Genomic DNA, 19,821 nt, shown 5'->3' on the forward strand with positions numbered 1-19,821 from the left:
ATTTGCTATCCTAAGTTCATAAAAAGACCAGCTTCACTAGACATAAACTGTGAAAGTGTGTACTGCCACAGGTATGTTAATTTCTTTAGCATTATTTATAATCTCAAAACTTGGACCAGTTCCAGTATTAGCGGATATTGTTTGTAATACTGAAATCAACTAAAATTACCCATCAATAAGGTTAAATAAAAATACAAATTTGAAAAAATATGAGTTATGTTTCAGTGTTTAATGATGCCATCTGGGATCCAGACTCACTTCTGCTCTGCCGCTTTTTGAAGCATCTATAATAGTGCTTGGCACTATATAGGTGTCCAGTAAATGTATGTTGAATGAAAGAATCAATGTGTTAATCATCACCCTGAAGCTTATTACCTAATAGCTATAAGACTAGCCTAATGACCTGCAGATTCATGTTCCTGGCATGAAGAACAGAGCAGAAAGGGGTGTGATGCCTATATCAAAAACACCAGAAACCCTCGGCTTTCATCTTGCATCGGACTGACTCATTTGGCCACCTGATTGCAAGGGAATTTTGAAAATATTGTTAGCTAGGCACATTATCACCCTGAAAAAAGAAACAAAACAGTTCTTTACTCAAGACAAAGAGAATAGGTACCGCATCCCTCTGTGTAGAAGGCACAATAAGTTAGGGCCCCAGAATGAGTAAGAAAAGGCACCATCTCTAAGAAGACTGAAGTTAACAAGGAGATAGAAGTAGAATACAGCCGTAATACAGGGAAGAGTATGACAGTGATCATGCACGTAGTTCAGACAAAGTGCTCTGGGAAATCAAAAGGCAGAAAAGACATCTATTAAGGAGAACTGAATGCCTTTGTAGAATAAAACTTTTGAGGTTTTAAAGATGTCTAAGATTGTTCACAAGCAGCAAATGCACAATAGTATATTCTCACCAGAAAAATACCAGCCAAAGCAATTAGGCAATATCTGGTGCCTGAGGGACAGTAAATGAGTACTGCAGTCTCTCCAAATCAGGGTCTACTTGGAGATAAAGCTAGAAACATAAATTTGGATATCACAGGGGCATTGAATGCTGGGTAAAGAATTCAAACTTAATCCAATTGACAAACGAGACAATGAAGGATTTGGGGCAAAGAAATGACAAGACAGATGTGGTACTTTTTCTCCACTTTATTGAGATATAATTGTGTGATACTGTGATTTATAATAGGAAGTATGTGTTTGGTCTTTATGCCCATTTCTGGCACAAAGCTCCTAAAACTCTTCAAATTTCCTAAGCAGTGAGAGTGGCAAAGATGTCTTTTGTTATGTTAATGATACAACTTCTAGCAGCACCCAAGGATGGGTGCCCATTGCCAGGAAGACCAGCCATGTGATTAGAGAGTTGGAACTCTCAGTCTGGCTCCTCTGACCTCAAGGGATGGGAGAGGGGCTGGGGGCTGAACCAACTATCAATGGCCAATGACTTATCAGTCATGACTATGCAATAATGCCTCCATAAAAACTCAATAGGAGTGGGTTCAGAGAGCTTCTGGGTTGGTGAACACTTGGAGATGCTGGGAGAGTGGCACCTAGAGAGGGCATAGAAGCTCCGGACCCTTCTCCATACCTTGTCCTGTGCATGTATTCCATCTGGCTGTTCACTGAATTATATCCTTTCATAATAAACCGGTTATTCGTAAGTTAAAAAAAAAAAAATATATATATATATATAGATATATAGATATATATGAGTTATATTTGAATATACTTCAGCACTGCTGCTGTAATGGACTGCATGTGTCACCTCAAATTCATTATTTTGAAACCCTGATCCCCCAAGGCAATGGTTTTAGGAGGTGGAGCCTTGTGAGGATAATTAGGTCATGAGGGTGAAGCCCTCATGAATGGGATCAGAGTCCTTATAAAAGGAACCAAAACAGAGGTCTCTCGTCCTCTGCTCTGCACCATATGAGAATACAAGGACAAGATTGCCATCTGCACACTGGAAACAGGTACTCACCAGACACTGGATCTACTGATAACTTCACTTTGGACTTTCCAGCCTCTTGAGCTTCTTGGGCAGTAATTTATAAAATATGGGGTGCTCTTCATCTTACTACACTGATAGACAGTGACTGTAATGGATGGGGGGTGAGGACTTGATAATATGGGCGAATGCTGAAACCACAATGTTGTTCATGTGAAACCTTCATAAGATCGTATATCAATGATACTTTAATAAAAATAAAAAATATATGGGGCACTATTTATGGTTAGGTGACATAAGCTAATTACAGTTTGTATCTATTATTTGTACATGAACAGAAAAAAGCCTGAAACAATTCACTGCCAATCTGTCAAAAGGAATTACCTGAGGTTATAGAAGACTTTCAATTTTTTTACTTTATATATCTTCTGTATCATTTGATTTTTTTAATTATGTTATCATTGATATACAATCTGATTTCTTTCTTTTTTAATCAAAAAGCATGTATTAATTCTGGATCAAAAAATAAAGGGGAAAAACCTAAGTCTCACTAGTATATGGTAATTAGTCAACCAATAAACAGGTAGTATTAAACACTAAAATGGGGAAAATTAAAACCCATGTTATTACCTTGATTTCTCATTGGAATGGTTAGCAAAGCAAGGTAGGGCAACAGCTGAGTCTGGAGGCACAAAGCTGGTAAGCAGAAGTCAGAAAACAGTGCTTTTGCTGCCAGGCAATTTTCCCGATACTGCAACAGAAGAAAAAAAAGATAAAGTAGAAAGTAAAATGAAAAATATGCATATGTATTCCCAGACAAACTAAGTTTACTGTATCACAAAGTATGTGAGTTTATATACTACAAATGTACTTTTAAGAGTTTATCTAATTAGTCCTTTAAAATGTCCCAGCATTGAGAGGGGCGGAAGATGGCGGCGTGAGTAGAGCAGCGGAAATCTCCTCCCAAAACAACATATATCTATGAAAATATAACAAAGACAACCCTTCCTAGAATAAAGACCAGAGGACACAGGACAATATCCAGACCACATCCGCACCTGAGAGAACCCAGCGCCTCGCAAAGGGGGTAAGATACAAGCCCCGGCCCCGCGGGAGCCGAGCGCCCCTCCCCCCAGCTCCCGGCGGGAGAAGAGCAGGCAGAGCGGGAGGGAGACGGAGCCCAGGGCTGCCGAACACCCAGCCCCAGCCATCCGGGCCAGAGTGCAGGGCCCTCGATACTGGGAAAACAGGGCAGCAAGAACAGTGAGCAGGCACTGGAGGCTGGGCGACAGAGGACATAAGAAAAGCGCGCGACCATTTTTTTTTTTTTTTTTGCTTTTTTGCTGCTTTGTTTTGGCGAGCGCTTTTTGGAAGTCTTAAAGGGACAGGGACCCCAATATTAGGGAAACAGGGCAGAAAGACCGGTGAGCAGAGGCCTGAGGCTGGCACCGGAGAATAAAGAAAAACGAACGACCACCTTTTTTTTTTTAATTAAAATTTTTTTTTTTTTTAATTAAAAAAATTTTTTTTCTTTTTTTTTTTTGTGGTCGTTGTTTTGTTTTGGCGGGTGCTTTTTGGAAGTCTTAAAGGGGCAGGGCGGGCCACTTAATCCAGAGGTAGGGAATCCGGGATCTCTGGGCACCCTAACCCCTGGGCTGCAGGGAGCAGGGAGGCCCCTTACGGAGATAAATAGCCTCCCAGCAGCTCCTGCTCCAACGCGACTCCACCATTTTGGAGTAGCTGCCCGAGCCAGGCCACGCCCACAGCAACAGCGGAGATTAACTCCATAGCAGCCGGGCAGGAAGCAGAAACCCTGTCTGCGCGCAGCTGCGCAGCACAAGCCACTAGAGGCCGCTGTTCTCCCAGGAGAGGAGGGCCACAAACCAACAAGAAAGGAAGTCCTTCCAGCCGTCACTCGTCCCAGTTCTGCAGACTATTCCTATCACCATGAAAAGGCAAAGCTACAGGCAGACAAAGATCACAGAGACAACACCAGAGAAGGAGACAGACCTAACCAGTCTTCCTGAAAAAGAACTCAAAATAAGAATCATAAACATGCTGACAGAGATGCAGAGAAATACGCAAGAAAAATGGGATGAAGTCCGGAAGGAGATCACAGATGCCAGAAAAGAGATCGCAGAAATGAAACAAACTCTGGAAGGGTTTATAAGCAGAATGGATAGAATGAAAGAGGCCATTGATGGAATTGAAATCAGAGAACAGGAACGCATAGAAGCTGACATAGAGAGAGATAAAAGGATCTCCAGGAATGAAACAATATTAAGAGAACTGTGTGACCAATCTAAAAGGAACAATATCCGTATTATAGGGGTCCCAGAAGAAGAAGAGAGAGGAAAAGAGATGGAAAGTATCTTAGAAGAAATAATTGCTGAAAACTTCCCCACACTGGGGGAGGAAGTAATCAAACAGACCACGGAAATACACAGAACCCCCAACAGAAAGGATCCAAGAAGGGCAACACCAAGACACATAATAATTAAAATGGCAAAGATCAAGGACAAGGAAAGAGTGTTAAAGGCAGCTAGAGAGAAAAAGGTCACCTATAAAGGGAAACCCATCAGGCTAACGTCAGATTTCTCAACAGAAACCCTACAGGCCAGAAGAGAATGGCATGATATATTTAATACAATGAAACAGAAGGGCCTTGAACCAAGGATACTGTATCCAGCACGACTATCATTCAAATATGACGGTGGGATTAAACAATTCCCAGACAAACAAAAGCTGAGGGAATTTGCTTTCCACAAACCACCTCTACAGAACATCTTACATGGACTGCTCTAGATGGGAGCACTCCTAGAAGGAGCACAGCACAAAACACCCAACATATGAAGAATCGAGGAGGAGGAACAAGAAGGGAGAGAAGAAAAGAATCTCCAGACAGTGTATATAACAGCTCAATAAATGAGCTAAATTAGGCAGTAAGATACTAAAGAGGCTAACCTTGAACCTTTGGTAACCACGAATCTAAAGCCTGCAATGGCAATAAGTACATATCTTTCAATAGTCACCCTAAATGTTAATGGGTTGAATGCACCAATCAAAAGACACAGAGTAACAGAATGGATAAAAAAGCAAGACCCATCTATATGCTGCTTACAAGAAACTCACCTCAAACCCAAAGACATGTACAGACTAAAAGTCAAGGGATGGAAAAACATATTTCAAGCAAACAACAGTGAGAAGAAAGCAGGGGTTCCAGTACTAATATCAGACAAAATAGACTTCAAAACAAAGAAAGTAACAAGAGATAAAGAAGGACACTACATAATGATAAAGGGCTCAGTCAAACAAGAGGATATAACCATTCTAAATATATATGCACCCAACACAGGAGCACCAGCATATGTGAAACAAATACTAACAGAACTAAAGGGGGATATAGACTGTAATGCATTCATTCTAGGAGACTTCAACACACCACTCACCCCAAAGGATAGATCCACTGGGCAGAAAATAAGTAAGGACACGGAAGCACTGAACAACACAGTAGAGCAGATGGACCTAATAGACATCTATAGAACTCTACATCCAAAAGCAGCGGGATATACATTCTTCTCAAGTGCACATGGAACATTCTCCAGAATAGACCACATACTAGGCCACAAAAAGAGCCTCAGAAAATTCCAAAAGATTGAAATCCTACCAACCAACTTTTCAGACCACAAAGGCATAAAACTAGAAATAAACTGTACAAAGAAAGCAAAGAGGCTCACAAACACATGGAGGCTTAACAACACGCTCCTAAATAATCAATGGATCAATGACCAAATCAAAATGGAGATCCAGCAATATATGGAAACAAATGACAACAACAACACTAAGCCCCAACTTCTGTGGGACACAGCAAAAGCAGTCTTAAGAGGAAAGTATATAGCAATCCAAGCATATTTAAAAAAGGAAGAGCAATCCCAAATGAATGGTCTAATGTCACAATTATCGAAATTGGAAAAAGAAGAACAGATGAGGCCTAAGGTCAGCAGAAGGAGGGACATAATAAAGATCAGAGAAGAAATAAATAAAATTGAGAAGAATAAAACAATAGCAAAAATCAATGAAACCAAGAGCTGGTTCTTCGAGAAAATAAACAAAATAGATAAGCCTCTAGCCAGACTTATTAAGAAGAAAAGAGAGTCAACACAAATCAACAGTATCAGAAACGAGAAAGGAAAAATCACGACGGACACCACGGAAATGCAAAGAATTATTGGAGAATACTATGAAAACCTATATGCTAACAAGCTGGGAAACCTAGGAGAAATGGACAACTTCCTAGAAAAATATAACCTTCCAAGATTGACCCAGGAAGAAACAGAAAATCTAAACAGACCAATTACCAGCAACGAAATTGAAGAGGTAATCAAAAAACTACCAAAGAACAAAACCCCCGGGCCAGATGGATTTACCTCGGAATTTTATCAGACATACAGGGAAGACATAATACCCATTCTCTTTAAAGTTTTCAAAAAAATAGAGGAGGAGGGGATACTCCCAAACTCATTCTATGAAGCTAACATCACCCTAATACCAAAACCAGGCAAAGACACCACCAAAAAAGAAAACTACAGACCAATATCCCTGATGAACGTAGATGCAAAAATACTCAACAAAATATTAGCAAACCGAATTCAAAAATACATCAAAAGGATCATACACTATGACCAAGTGGGATTCATTCCAGGGATGCAAGGATGGTACAACATTCGAAAGTCCATCAACATCATCCACCACATCAACAAAAAGAAAGACAAAAACCACATGATCATCTCCATAGATGCTGAAAAAGCATTTGACGAAGTTCAACATCCATTCATGTTAAAAACTCTCAGCAAAATGGGAATAGAGGGCAAGTACCTCAACATCATAAAGGCCATCTATCATAAACCCACAGCCAACATTATATTGAACAGCGAGAAGCTGAAAGCATTTCCTCTGAGATCGGGAACTAGACAGGGATGCCCACTCTCTCCACTGTTATTTAACATAGTACTGGAGGTCCTAGCCACGGCAATCAGACAAAATAAAGAAATACAAGGAATCCAGATTGGTAAAGAAGAAGTTAAACTGTCACTATTTGCAGATGACATGATACTGTACATAAAAAACCCTAAAGACTCCACCCCAAAACTACTAGAACTGATATCGGAATACAGCAAAGTTGCAGGATACAAAATCAACACACAGAAATCTGTCGCTTTCCTATATACTAACAATGAACCAACAGAAAGAGAAATCAGGAAAACAACTCCATTCACAATTGCATCAAAAAAAATAAAATACCTAGGAATAAACCTAACCAAAGAAGTGAAAGACTTATACTCTGAAAACTACAAGTCACTCTTAAGAGAAATTAAAGGGGACACTAACAGATGGAAACTCATCCCATGCTCGTGGCTAGGAAGAATTAATATCGTCAAAATGGCCATGCTGCCCAAAGCAATATACAGATTTGATGCAATCCCTATGAAACTACCAGCAACATTCTTCAATGAACTGGAACAAATAATTCAAAAATTCATATGGAAACACCAAAGACCCCAAATAGCCAAAGCAATCCTGAGAAAGAAGAATAAAGTAGGGGGCATCTCACTCCCCAACTTCAAGCTCTACTATAAAGCCACAGTAATCAAGACAATTTGGTACTGGCACAAGAGCAGAGCCACAGACCAATGGAACAGACTAGAGAATCCAGACATCAACCCAGACATATATGGTCAATTAATATTTGATAAAGGAGCCATGGACATACAATGGCGAAATGACAGTCTCTTCAACAGGTGGTGCTGGCAAAACTGGACAGCTACATGTAGGAGAATGAAACTGGACCATTGTCTAACCCCATATACAAAAGTAAACTCAAAATGGATCAAAGACCTGAATGTAAGCCATGAAACCATTAAACTCTTGGAAGAAAACATAGGCAAAAACCTCTTAGACATAAACATGAGTGACCTCTTCTTGAACATATCTCCCCGGGCAAGGAAAACAACAGCAAAAATGAGTAAGTGGGACTATATTAAGCTGAAAAGCTTCTGTACAGCAAAAGACACCATCAATAGAACAAGAAGGATCCCTACAGTATGGGAGAATATATTTGAAAATGACACATCCGATAAAGGCTTGACGTCCAGAATATATAAGGAGCTCTCATGCCTCAACAAACAAAAAACAAATAACCCAATTAAAAAATGGGCAGAGGAACTGAACAGACAGTTCTCCAAAAAAGAAATACAGATGGCCAACAGACACATGAAAAGATGCTCCACATCGCTAATTATCAGAGAAATGCAAATTAAAACTACAATGAGGTATCACCTCACACCAGTAAGGATGGCTGCCATCCGAAAGACAAACAACAACAAATGTTGGCGAGGCTGTGGAGAAAGGGGAACCCTCCTACACTGCTGGTGGGAATGTAAATCAGTTCAACCATTGTGGAAAGCAGTATGGAGGTACATCAAAATGCTCAAAACAGACTTACCATTTGACCCAGGAATTCCACTCCTAGGAATTTACCCTAAGAACGCAGCAATCAAGTTTGAGAAAGACAGATGCACCCCTATGTTTATTGCAGCACTATTTACAATAGCCAAGAATTGGAAGCAACCTAAATGTCCATCAATAGATGAATGGATAAAGAAGATGTGGTACATATACACAATGGAATACTACTCAGCTATAAGAAAAGGGCAAATCCAATCATTTGCAGCAACATGGATGGAGCTGGAGGGTATTATGCTCAGTGAAACAAGCCAAGCGGAGAAAGAGAAATACCAAATGATTTCACTTATCTGTGGAATATAAGAACAAAGGAAAAACTGAAGGAACAAAACAGCACCAGAATCACAGAACTCAAGAATGGACTAACAGGTACCAAAGGGAAAGGGACTGGGGAGGATGGGTGGGTAGGGAGGGATAAGGGGGGGAGAAGTAGGGGGGTATTAAGATTAACATACATGGGGGGGTAGGAGAAAAGGGAGGGCTGTACAACACAGAGAAGGCAAGTAGTGATTCTACAACATTTTGCTATGCTGATGGACAGTGACTGTAAAGGGGTTTATAGGGGAGACCTGGTATAGGGGAGAGCCTAGTAAACATAATATTCGTCATGTAAGTGTAGATTAGTGATAGCAAAAAAAAAAAAAAAAAAAAAAGGGCAGTTCCTGTGTGGTAACCTCCAACGAGTTCTACACAAGGGTATAAAGGGCATATAAAAGTGTAGGCAAAGGGTCTGTTTGTGTTTATACAGAGGATCAAAGCCTAATTGGGCTACCCCGAAAATGAACTAAGATACGATATGAAAAAGAACTTCCAACATCTGCACTCTGTGGAAGACTCATGCCAGAAGATGATCATCAAAAAACCCCAACAAAGATCCACGCACTGCTACAGCTGTAGATGCACTCATCCCACCAGTTCCTGGACTTGCCATGGGAATGAGGAAGGAGATATCTAAGCTGGCCTGTGCATACAGTAAAACAACAAAATTGGACTGGATCTATACTGTTGGAACTCAACCAAGAATTTGGAGAAGTGCAAATTGTAGCGCTCCAAAGTCTTACAACTACAAACTATTTACTGTTAAAAGAACATATGGCATGTGAACAGTCCCCAGGAATGGGTTGTTTTAATTTGTCTGATTTCTCTTAGACTGTTCAAGTTCAGTTGGACAATATCCACCATATCATAGATAAGTTTTCACAAATGCCTAAGGTGCCTAACTGGTTTTCTTGGTTTCACTGCAGATGGCTGGTAATTACAGATATGCTTTGGTTATGTAACTATACTCCTATTATGTTAATGTGTGTGTGCAATTTAAGTAGTAGCTTAAAACCTATACATGCTGAAGTTACTCTACAAGAAGATATATCAAAGAAATAATCAATCTTCCCATGTTTTCTTCCGCCTGCTACTTCTATAGCTTTTCTTCTTCCTTCCTAATTACAACCCTTAAATAGAATTCGTGCCTCATATCAAATTTACCGAGTATCATAATTCTTCCAAGTGGTAAAGATACCTCAAGACAAATGCTGGGCATAGAAGCCACAGGGCATAAATATGCAAAGAAGTAAAAAGCTAACTTTTTCAAACAATAAGGCTTCTCTCTCACTTACCAACTTCACATTTCCCTGTATGGCCCCGGAAGATGACTGGTTAGCCAGAGACGGGTAAGATTCCTCAAGGGAGGAACAACCTAAGACAGGCACAGTCGCAGGGGGGCCATCAGGTGAGAAATTGGGGATCAACAGAGGTGAGGCTTAGAACCTCACCCCCCCGTTCTGAGAGAAATCTTCTGCATACGTGGATGTTTTATTGCCCTGGTCTAGCTTGGATTAACACATAGTCTACAGGCACACACCTGATCATCTACATGTGCTCTCTTACAACACTAAACTATGTTTTCTACCTTTATCTTGTATCTACCTACCACTTCAGCATTTTATTAAAAATAATAATAATAAAGAGAGAAATGTGGTATCCACATATAAATCAAGTATAAAAACCAAATGAGTATTCATATTTGAACTGACTGTTTATAGTTCATAATGCATGAGCAAAACCGAAAGTTTCTGTGATGACTGCCCTTGTACTGTTCACTATGTAAGTTATTCACTATGTAAGAATTTGTTCTACATGTAAAAACTTGTTTGTTATGCCTCAGAAGATTGGAGACTGACAAAAATTAGGCTTGGGGTGGAATAATGATTGTGCATTGAGCATTGACTCCCCTACACAGAATTTTATTGTTGTTAACAACCATTTGATCAATAAATATGAGAGATGCCCTCACAAAAAAAAAAAAAAAAAAAAAAAAAAAAGAATGACAGACTTCCAATGGTAAAATAAATAAGTAACCGGGATGTAATGTATAGCATAAGGAATATAGTCAAGATATTGTAACAGCCTGGTAGGGTGATAGCTGGAACCTAGAATTATGTATATAAATGTTCTACCACTGTGTTGTACACTTGAAACTCATATAATGTAATACTGTGTGTCAACTACCCTTCAATAAAAAATAATTAAAAAAAAAAAAAAAATGTCCCAGCATTATGTAATGAAGCATTTTAACTATACAACCACTTCACATTTGACATCAGAGCAATAAAAATTAAAAAAAAAAAAAAAAGACTAAGATAGTAGGAAAGAAAACTTATCACAAGAAATCTGTTTATGAGCATACAAACACCACAAATTATGTGATGATATTGTTTCTCAATGAAAGAATTTATTTTCTTCAGTTGACATAGGCACAGTATTAGGCTGATGAGGAGAGAAACAATTTCTGTCTTCATGAAGCTTATAGACTTAGAGAGATAATTCATAGGTAATTGTAATGCAAAATTAATATATGTGCTATAAAGAGCAAATAAGTTAATAAGGGACATAAATAGCTTAAAAGTCATGAAATTCTCCAAGAAATTTGTTGGAAAAACTTTCCTTTGGTAATGAATTATAGGCTCATACTTGGCCTAATGATTTTAAAACTGGAAGATTATCTTAAGAGATGACATAGTCCAGGAGGTCACAAATTCAGATGTTTTAGGAGTCAGGCAGGTAGTATAAATCAGTGCAGTGGAATAGCTGGGAACAGTGGCACCCATCTTTAAGAGGCAGATATTATTCAGCTTGAGTAGATTGCTGCCATGTAAATATATGACCAGTGTTACCATTCTCTTTTTAGGAGATTCCAGAAATTTTGAAGCCAGAAATCTATATCTGAGTTTTAATTATTATACTAATTTTTAAAAACTGGCAATTCATTAAAAAAAAAGTCTGTGTGTGCTGTATTCAATTTCTGGACCACCTGTTTCTGACCTCTAATTAAATCCTCTACATTTAGAGCTGTGGAAACTACGTGCATACTAGGTAAAGTAACTTGTCTAGAGGGTCAGGGACAAAGCTAGGATTGATTTCCAATTGAAACTAAAATATGATTATACTTTGATTTCAGTAATAGTCAACCAATAAAATGTGTGCTTTCAAATTTTGAGTGTTTTTCCTTAAGTGATTAAGCATTTAAGAAAACTCCTTTTTATATGTTATCATAATTCTAAGAAAATTGTGGGCCTTAACAACTATTTCTAAGAATAAAATGTCATTTTTCGTCTTCAACTTAAAAAATAAAATAACAGGTTTATTGAGATATAATTCACATACCATAAAGTTCACCTGTTGAAAGTATACTTTTTTACCTTTTTATTTATTAGAAACCACTGGGGTTTGTGCAAGGGTCGAAAGCTTGATCCTCCTCCTTGGCAATGAGCAAATGCTCGGGCTTTGTTGGAATGTATCACACCTCTTGTAGCTATAGATGTACTATATTCCCTGAGTAAGGCGCGGGTCTGAAAAAGGTGACAAGATGCGAAATAAAGAAAATAAGAGATTTATAAAGCAGTACTATTGGTACTGACACCAAAAAAAAGACTATCCATATATAGTTACTGTATGTTCACTATTTTTAACATCACCACAGCCATAAAAATAATACACTATGCAATTAAAGCAAATTCAATAGAGATGTAACAATCAAATGCTATATGTGAACTCTGATTGGATCTTGGATGTGGTGGGCTAAACAATTTTAAATACATTTTTGAAACTGAGGAAATTGGAATAAGGACAGTATGTTACTGAATTAATGTTCATTTTTTTAGATGTGATAGCACTATTATAGATGTAACAGAGCAAAGTCCTCATGGTGTGTATTTGCAATTATTTCTCAGTTATTCAGCCAAAACAAGTGTATAAATACACACAGATGAAGCAAATGTGGCAAAATGTGAAAAACTGGTCAACAAAAGTTAAAGGTATACAGGTATTCATTGTACTATTCTTTCAATTTGTGTATTGTATAAGTTGGAAAATTTCAAAATAAAAAAAGCAATGTAAAAAAATTAAACAAACACATCTGCTGAATTCTGCAACTCTAAATGTAACATAGAAACTGTATCATAAATGTTTATTTTTTCCTAATTTTATTAATGCTATTTCAATATTTATAACAGAGAAATATTAACATATCAAAACAATACTGTCCAATAGAACTTCCTGTGATACAAATGTTTCATATCTAGGCTGTTCAATAAAGTAGGTAATAGCCACACTGTAGCTATCAAATGCTGGAAATGTGGCTAAGGTGACCAAGGAACTCAATTATTAATTTAATTTAATTTAAATACCCACATGTGTATAGTGGCTACTACATTAGTCAGAGCAGTGTTAAAATATTTAAAAAAATAGACTTTTTCTGAGTGAAATAAGCCAGGTGGAGAAAGACAAGTACCAAATGATTTCACTCACATGTGGAGTATAAGAACAAAGGAAAACTGAAGGAACAAAACAGCAGCAGAATCACAGAACCCAAGAATGGACTAACAGTTACCAAAGGGAAAGGGACTGTGGAGGATGGGTGGGAAGGGAGGGAGAAGAGGGGGAAGAAGAAAGGGGGCCTTATGATTAGCATGTATAATGTGGGGGGGGGCACAGGGGGGGCTGTGCAACACAGAGAAGACAAGTAGTGATTTTACAGCATCTCACTATGCTGATGGACAGTGACTAATGGGGTATGTGGGGGGTACTTGGTGAAGGGGGGAGTCTAGTAAACATAATGTTCCTCATGTAATTATAGATTAATGATACCAAAATAAAAAACAAATTTAAAAAATTAAAAATATAGACTTTTTCATAATTTCAAATTTGTAAAAAATAAAATTTTAAATTAGCAAAAGTATAGAAAGAAGCACAGCTTTCTCTTCTATCTACTTTTCAATGCTTTTTAAAATTTCTGAATACATAAAATGAATTTTATCAGAAAATAACTTTACAAAAAATTAGGGCTATATTATCACCAGAAAATCAGATTAACTGCTGAAGCTTCATTACAATCACTGGGTCGGCTGAATTAATTTTATCATAGTTATTAATAAGTTACATAAAATAATGTCAAATAATTAGGACTAAAAATAAACTTTCTCAACTTCGAAGAAATACTCATAAACAATCCATAATACATTTAAGTCAAATGGTCTTACATTCCAATCACCATTGAGGAGATCTGCAAAACTCAGAAATTCACTGGCTCTCACAAGATCATCCACTTCCATGAAGAAATCTATGTAGTTTTGGTGAAGATATAAATTAAATAATTCTCCTGGCATATGTGACATTTCTACTACTTCCTATAAAAAGAAGCATACACAAATAATTTTGTTAAAAATGCAGTGGCCAAATGTATTATGCTCACAAATGTAAATAATATATATCCTATAAATAGTACTCAGTGGTATTAAAGACTTTACCTCAGGCTGAACAAGCATTGCATCCCGCTCATGCTCTGATAAATGTAAAGGCAATCGTGGTGAGTCTAACGCTGCTAAAGATGCTCCTATAAAAAAATTTCTGGAATTATTAAATGTAACACATTTTTTACAGTCATATAGCACCTCTTGAAGGTTTTTCAATGCTTCAGGCATATATATGATGTCAAAAATACTAAGCAAACTGTTAAAATGAGAAATAAAACAACAAAGTTTATGTGAGTCACCTATTACATACGGAATTGCCTATCACTATCAGCAAGAACTAAATTTAGAATTCTGATGTCTGGATGGTGGCTTTTCCAGAATTAAAATACTGTTTCTCAAGTATTAGCCCTAGCTCTCTCTTGTAACAGAACATGTAAAATGTCATGTATTAGCCCTAGCTCTTTCTTGTAACAGAATACATGACATTTTAAAAAATGTGGTATTTTATTTCAGTTTTCAGATTCATACTAACAGATAAAAAAAGAAGTATGCCTTCTTACTTTTACAATAGAGTATTTTCCCCAAAGCTCTGAAGAGGAAGAGAGAAACATCTTTGCCACCAATAGCTTGGACCTCTTGATTTTCAAAACCTCTATCAGGTTTTCTCCTTTGTTTTGATTTTGACAGTGCAGCATCCAATTTCACGGCAGATGTTCCTTTTTTCCTTGGCCACAAATTGTTTCCTCCTAAATGATATACACCCAAGTGACAATATTTTTAAGATATTAAAATACAAAAATTAAGATAGAACATTTCAGATATAGTTACACTAAAAACTCTAAATATATTTTTCTAATAAACAATTATAAAATATGTAAACTGAGAGTCCTCTATTAAAACAGAATGTCATCTGAACATCTCTTATGACATTCACATTTTCACATGTACAAATGACATTCTCTAATACAGTCATATCACCGTGATTTCTCACACGGTTACGTGCAAAGTATTTTTCTTGGTTCATGATATATATTAACTAATTTAATCTTGAGAACATTCTGTTAGCAGTCAACTATTATTATACAGATTAAATAAATGAGATATAGAAGTTAAATAATGGGCTCAAGGTCATCAGCTAGTAAGCCAGGAAGCCTGGTTCTGTAATCCATGCTTAACAGCTGCTCTTATTACATCTCTACTGATTTGGGCAGTCTCCAATTTATGAATATAAGACTGTGTACAGATTTCATTGGTAAATTTACTGCTTAAAACTCAGAATGTGTCACTTAAGAACAGCAGCCTGGACTAGCAATAAGAACACAGGATCTGAGTTTGAATCCTAATGTTGTCTACCTCATTAGGCTGGTTTGAAAATTAAATGAAAAAACATAGTTGCTAACACAGTTCCTAACCCACTCAAAAATTATTTTCCTCCCTTTAAAATTTCTGAGCTCAGAGCAATAATGTTATAAATGGCAGTTAGGATCCCAAAAGGCCTACTTTAGCCTTCCAAACCTGTAATTCCAGGAGTGAGCCTAGACTAGGCACCATTTACATGCATGCTTTACAGGAAAAAGCAAAGTTCTAGTTTCAGTTGTGTTAGGCTGCATTTCTCTACAGTTACTTTGAAAAACAAAGATGCAGACAAAATGAACAAGTTACACACGTGGGTAGAAACTAGGATTTCAGGTGGATTTTGAGAGCTCCAGTGATGGCTTTTAAGGTCAATTTCTCAATGTAAAGCATCAAGTAAGTCACTTGTTGAAGATTTTCTGATGAGCACTGTGTGCAGCAGTAAAAATTTGACTCACTGTATTATTCATCCATAAAAAGAAAAATTCTGCCATTTGCAACAACATTGATGGATCTAGAGGGTGTTGTGCTCAGTGAAATAAGCCAGGGGGAGAAAGACAAATACTGTATTTCACTTATTTGTGGAATATAAAAACAAAGCAAAACAGAAGGAACAAAACAGCTTTAGACTCATAGACACTGAGAAGTGACTAGTGGTTATCAAGGGGGAAGGGAGTGGGTGGGAGAGGAGGGGTGGGGGTGGACTGCTGGACCACTGTGATGTACATTTGGCTAAAAATGTAACCTCACTGCCAGGCGTGGGGTTCTCTTTTTAATACAGTATGGCTATATATCCTTTTTACATATTAATAAAGGGAAATAATTTATTAAACATATACACAAATTACTATGAAATAAGTTAGAGAGTAAACCTACCTAAGCCAAATACTATTAAATTCATTAACAGCTAGTGATTTATTGAGCCCTTAATATGTATCAAGCACTGGAATAAACATTCTACAAGTATTACCTCACTTACTCTTCCCTGAAACCAGTTCTCACACAAAAGGTGATAAAATAGAGGCACAGAGAGATTAGGTCTCTTGTAAGATTAAATCACTGGTAGTGGCAGAGCCAGGATTTTCACCCAGGTCTCATTCCAAATTAATTTGAATGGTAAAGTACCAAACCATATAAATGAATCAGGTTTTGTCTCAAGTATGACATACTCATTCATAGGGTTGTATATGCATGTGTACATACATAATTCTATGCTACTGTCTCAATTATAAAATAGTAAGTGGAGATAGGTATTTATCAATTATAAGTTAGAATATATTTAGTTCGATTTCATTTTATGAACAATTAAAAGCAACTTAGTCTCACCTATAAAATGCTGTAAGAATGCATCCTCCATACTTACCTTTTGAAGAAGAAAACTGTAGGCTGTTTATTGCACTTCTAATATCACCAGAACATCCTTGACAGAGCAACTCCAGAGAAATTTTATCAGGGACAGTAGTATTTCCTCCATTCTAAATGAGAAAATTAAAAATTTAAAAACTATTTTCTAAAACAAACAAAAAATCCCCAAAGCCCATTTTCTAAATTTAACGGAAGTATATTAGAATCTTTCAAATATGAATGCTAAAAAGCCACCAGTATGCTTATGAGGTACAAGTGTCAACAACTTACCATAGTTTGAAGTAAAATTTCAAGAGGTATAAAATATTGTTTGACTTGCAGTAGGTTATATTTTGAAGTTCTCTCTCACTATATAAACACATATGTGTACATATACACACATACACGTTACATGTTTACATATTAACATATACATGTGTGTGCGTACACACATGTATATGTACATATATATACACACACACAGACCTCAAAACACAATATAAAACTGAGTATACAAAAAAATTTGACAGATCTTTGAAATTTACATGAAAAATCCTACATGGGGTTTTCAACATATTAATACAGTCTGTGGAGTATTAAAAAGTCACAATTCCATCAACTCGTATTTAAAGTCTAAGCTTCATATGGATATTTAAGACACATAAAATGCATTTATATTTTTTAAAGAAATTATGCAAATTTAAAAAATATATAAAATATCACATATCATACCCTTTGTAGTTCAAGTGTAAGGCAAGAAAAATTTACTGGTCTCTCCTCGCTCAGGAACTCTTACTGATTTATTAGCAACATGACTGAAGTTGAACTCATTTGATGGTTCACATGAATATGAACTAAACTTTGTCACAACTGTTAACATTCTGGTACCTTTCCAGACCATTTCTTGCACAAATATCTTTAAGTGTATCTAGTATCTGTAAGTATATATAGATACACAGTTAATTTTAAAAATATAAGTAGAATCATGTATGTATTATTCTGTGACTGATTGTTTTTACTTACACCATTCTTTTGTGATATGTTAATACCTTTAAATCTACTTAACAAAAAAAAAATGTTATGGATATGCCATGATTTAACATTTCCCCCAATGAAGGGGAACTGACATTGTTTCCAATTTTTCAATGGAAATTTCAAATTTCCCTACTTGCCAACATGCATGACTCTTTCTGTAGAAGTAGAGTGCCCTCCAAAGTGTCTACAACAACTAGCTACTTTTGTTTTTCCTACCAATAGTATGTGAGAGCGCTTTTCCATATCTTTGGCAATCCTGTTGATCAGTAGTTTAAATTTTTTGCAAAGATACATGACAAATGTATCTGGCTTAAATATGAATTTCTGTGATTACAAGAAGGGCAGAAATCTATGTTTCTCTGATGTTTACTAGCCATCTATACTTCCTTAAGTATTGGCTTCTGTTTTTAGTCTTTGTGGGCACATTTTTATATATCCAGGTGTTAATATTTTACCTGTTACATAAATTAAAAGTATTTTCTTTCATTCTTATGCTTGCCTTTTAACTTTGCTTACCATGCCTTCTATCATTTCCTAAGTTTTTCAACTTTTTTTTCAGGTAAATCCATGCCTTTCAGGCTTTTGTTTCTTGCTTAGGAAGACTTTCCCCCAACCCAAAGTCAGTATTTTTTCCTAATAGTCTTCCAATTTTGATTTTTGCATTTAAACCTTTAATTACCTGGGAATTATTTTTGTGCAGAGTATGATAATAAAGATACAACATTATGTTTTTCTAAATGGGTGTCCAACTGTTCCAACACCATTTATTAACCATAATAGTCTACTTTCCCAAGTGATGTAAAATGCACACCCATCATATACAATTCCCAGTTACGTGTGTTGATCTATTACTGTGCTGTCTTATTTTGTTCTTCTGCCTATTACTGTGCCGAGACCACATGGTTGTAATTTCCATAGTTTTATATTTTGTTCTAATCCCCACACAGCAAATCTTTTTGTTTTTTACAAAATCTTCTTGCTCATGTCCATGAATTTCTCTTCCAGATTAACTTCATTTTTATTGTAAATACATTTAAAAATTGTTTTGAGATGAGTGCTTGTTTTTGAAAAATCCTTGATATGGATTACTCGCCAAAAAGGAAATGTAATTTGAAATCACAGTCCTTTGGAGTTGAAGGAAATACCATGGATATTAAATACTATGAACATGAAAATGTGGCTGAAATGTGTGATCAGTTCTTTCCACAAATTACATAATTCATGATATCAGATTTCCTATAGAAATAGGGAAACATCTATTTAAACTAAAAAAAAATTTAGGATACTCAACACTCTTATAACGAGATCACTTAAGATGTTAATACTTTTTCTTAATTTAATTAACTAAGACATAGAATGCTAGAGATTAAACTCTTTAGATCTTCCTGTACTATCATTATCACCCCTGTAGACCCAGACAGTATCATAACATTTGATTTTGTGAAAGTTTAAAGGACTTGAATATTGTGCTTTGTTATTGCTCCTGTGATGTAAAATATCAACAATATCAAACGTGTACAGGTTCTAACATTCTTGCAGGTCAACTTTTTAAGGTATAGCATGTTAACTATATAACATATGGTATCTCTTTTTACTACTGTTCCACAACTTACCAAAGTAAATGCCATTTGCAGTTAACAGTCCTAAAAGTAGTTTTGAGTTAACGTTGCAAAGTAATATATGTTGATTATTTTATTTTTAATGCTTAGTAAGATATTTAAAATTGTAATTTGTAGGTATGCTCACAGCAGAGAATGTAGAACTATTTATTTTCAAAGGGACAGCAAGAAAATCAGAAATAATCCTACCACCCAGAATTCACCTTAACCATTTTTATGTATACTTTCTTCTAGCATTTGTTATTATTGA

The 19,821-nt window shown here is 36.4% G+C and overlaps 1 protein-coding gene across 3 annotated transcripts in view; it reads right to left on the minus strand.

The window, feature by feature from the left end:
• The window catches only part of RAD17 (RAD17 checkpoint clamp loader component), a 43,393-nt gene that overhangs the window by 4,281 nt on the left and 19,291 nt on the right, over window positions 1-19,821 (minus strand). For all 3 annotated transcript variants that reach the window (XM_036887753.2, XM_057494571.1, XM_036887754.2), the window contains 6 exons: window positions 16,937-17,048; window positions 14,781-14,966; window positions 14,275-14,360; window positions 14,008-14,154; window positions 12,169-12,318; window positions 2,582-2,702 (listed from right to left, as the gene is read on the minus strand). In XM_036887753.2, coding sequence (XP_036743648.2) covers window positions 2,582-2,702; window positions 12,169-12,318; window positions 14,008-14,154; window positions 14,275-14,360; window positions 14,781-14,966; window positions 16,937-17,048 — 802 coding nt within the window. The remainder of the gene's footprint in view (window positions 1-2,581; window positions 2,703-12,168; window positions 12,319-14,007; window positions 14,155-14,274; window positions 14,361-14,780; window positions 14,967-16,936; window positions 17,049-19,821) is intronic.

The sequence above is a fragment of the Manis pentadactyla genome, chromosome 2 (assembly GCF_030020395.1).
Source record: "Manis pentadactyla isolate mManPen7 chromosome 2, mManPen7.hap1, whole genome shotgun sequence".
Classification (NCBI taxonomy): domain Eukaryota; kingdom Metazoa; phylum Chordata; class Mammalia; order Pholidota; family Manidae; genus Manis; species Manis pentadactyla.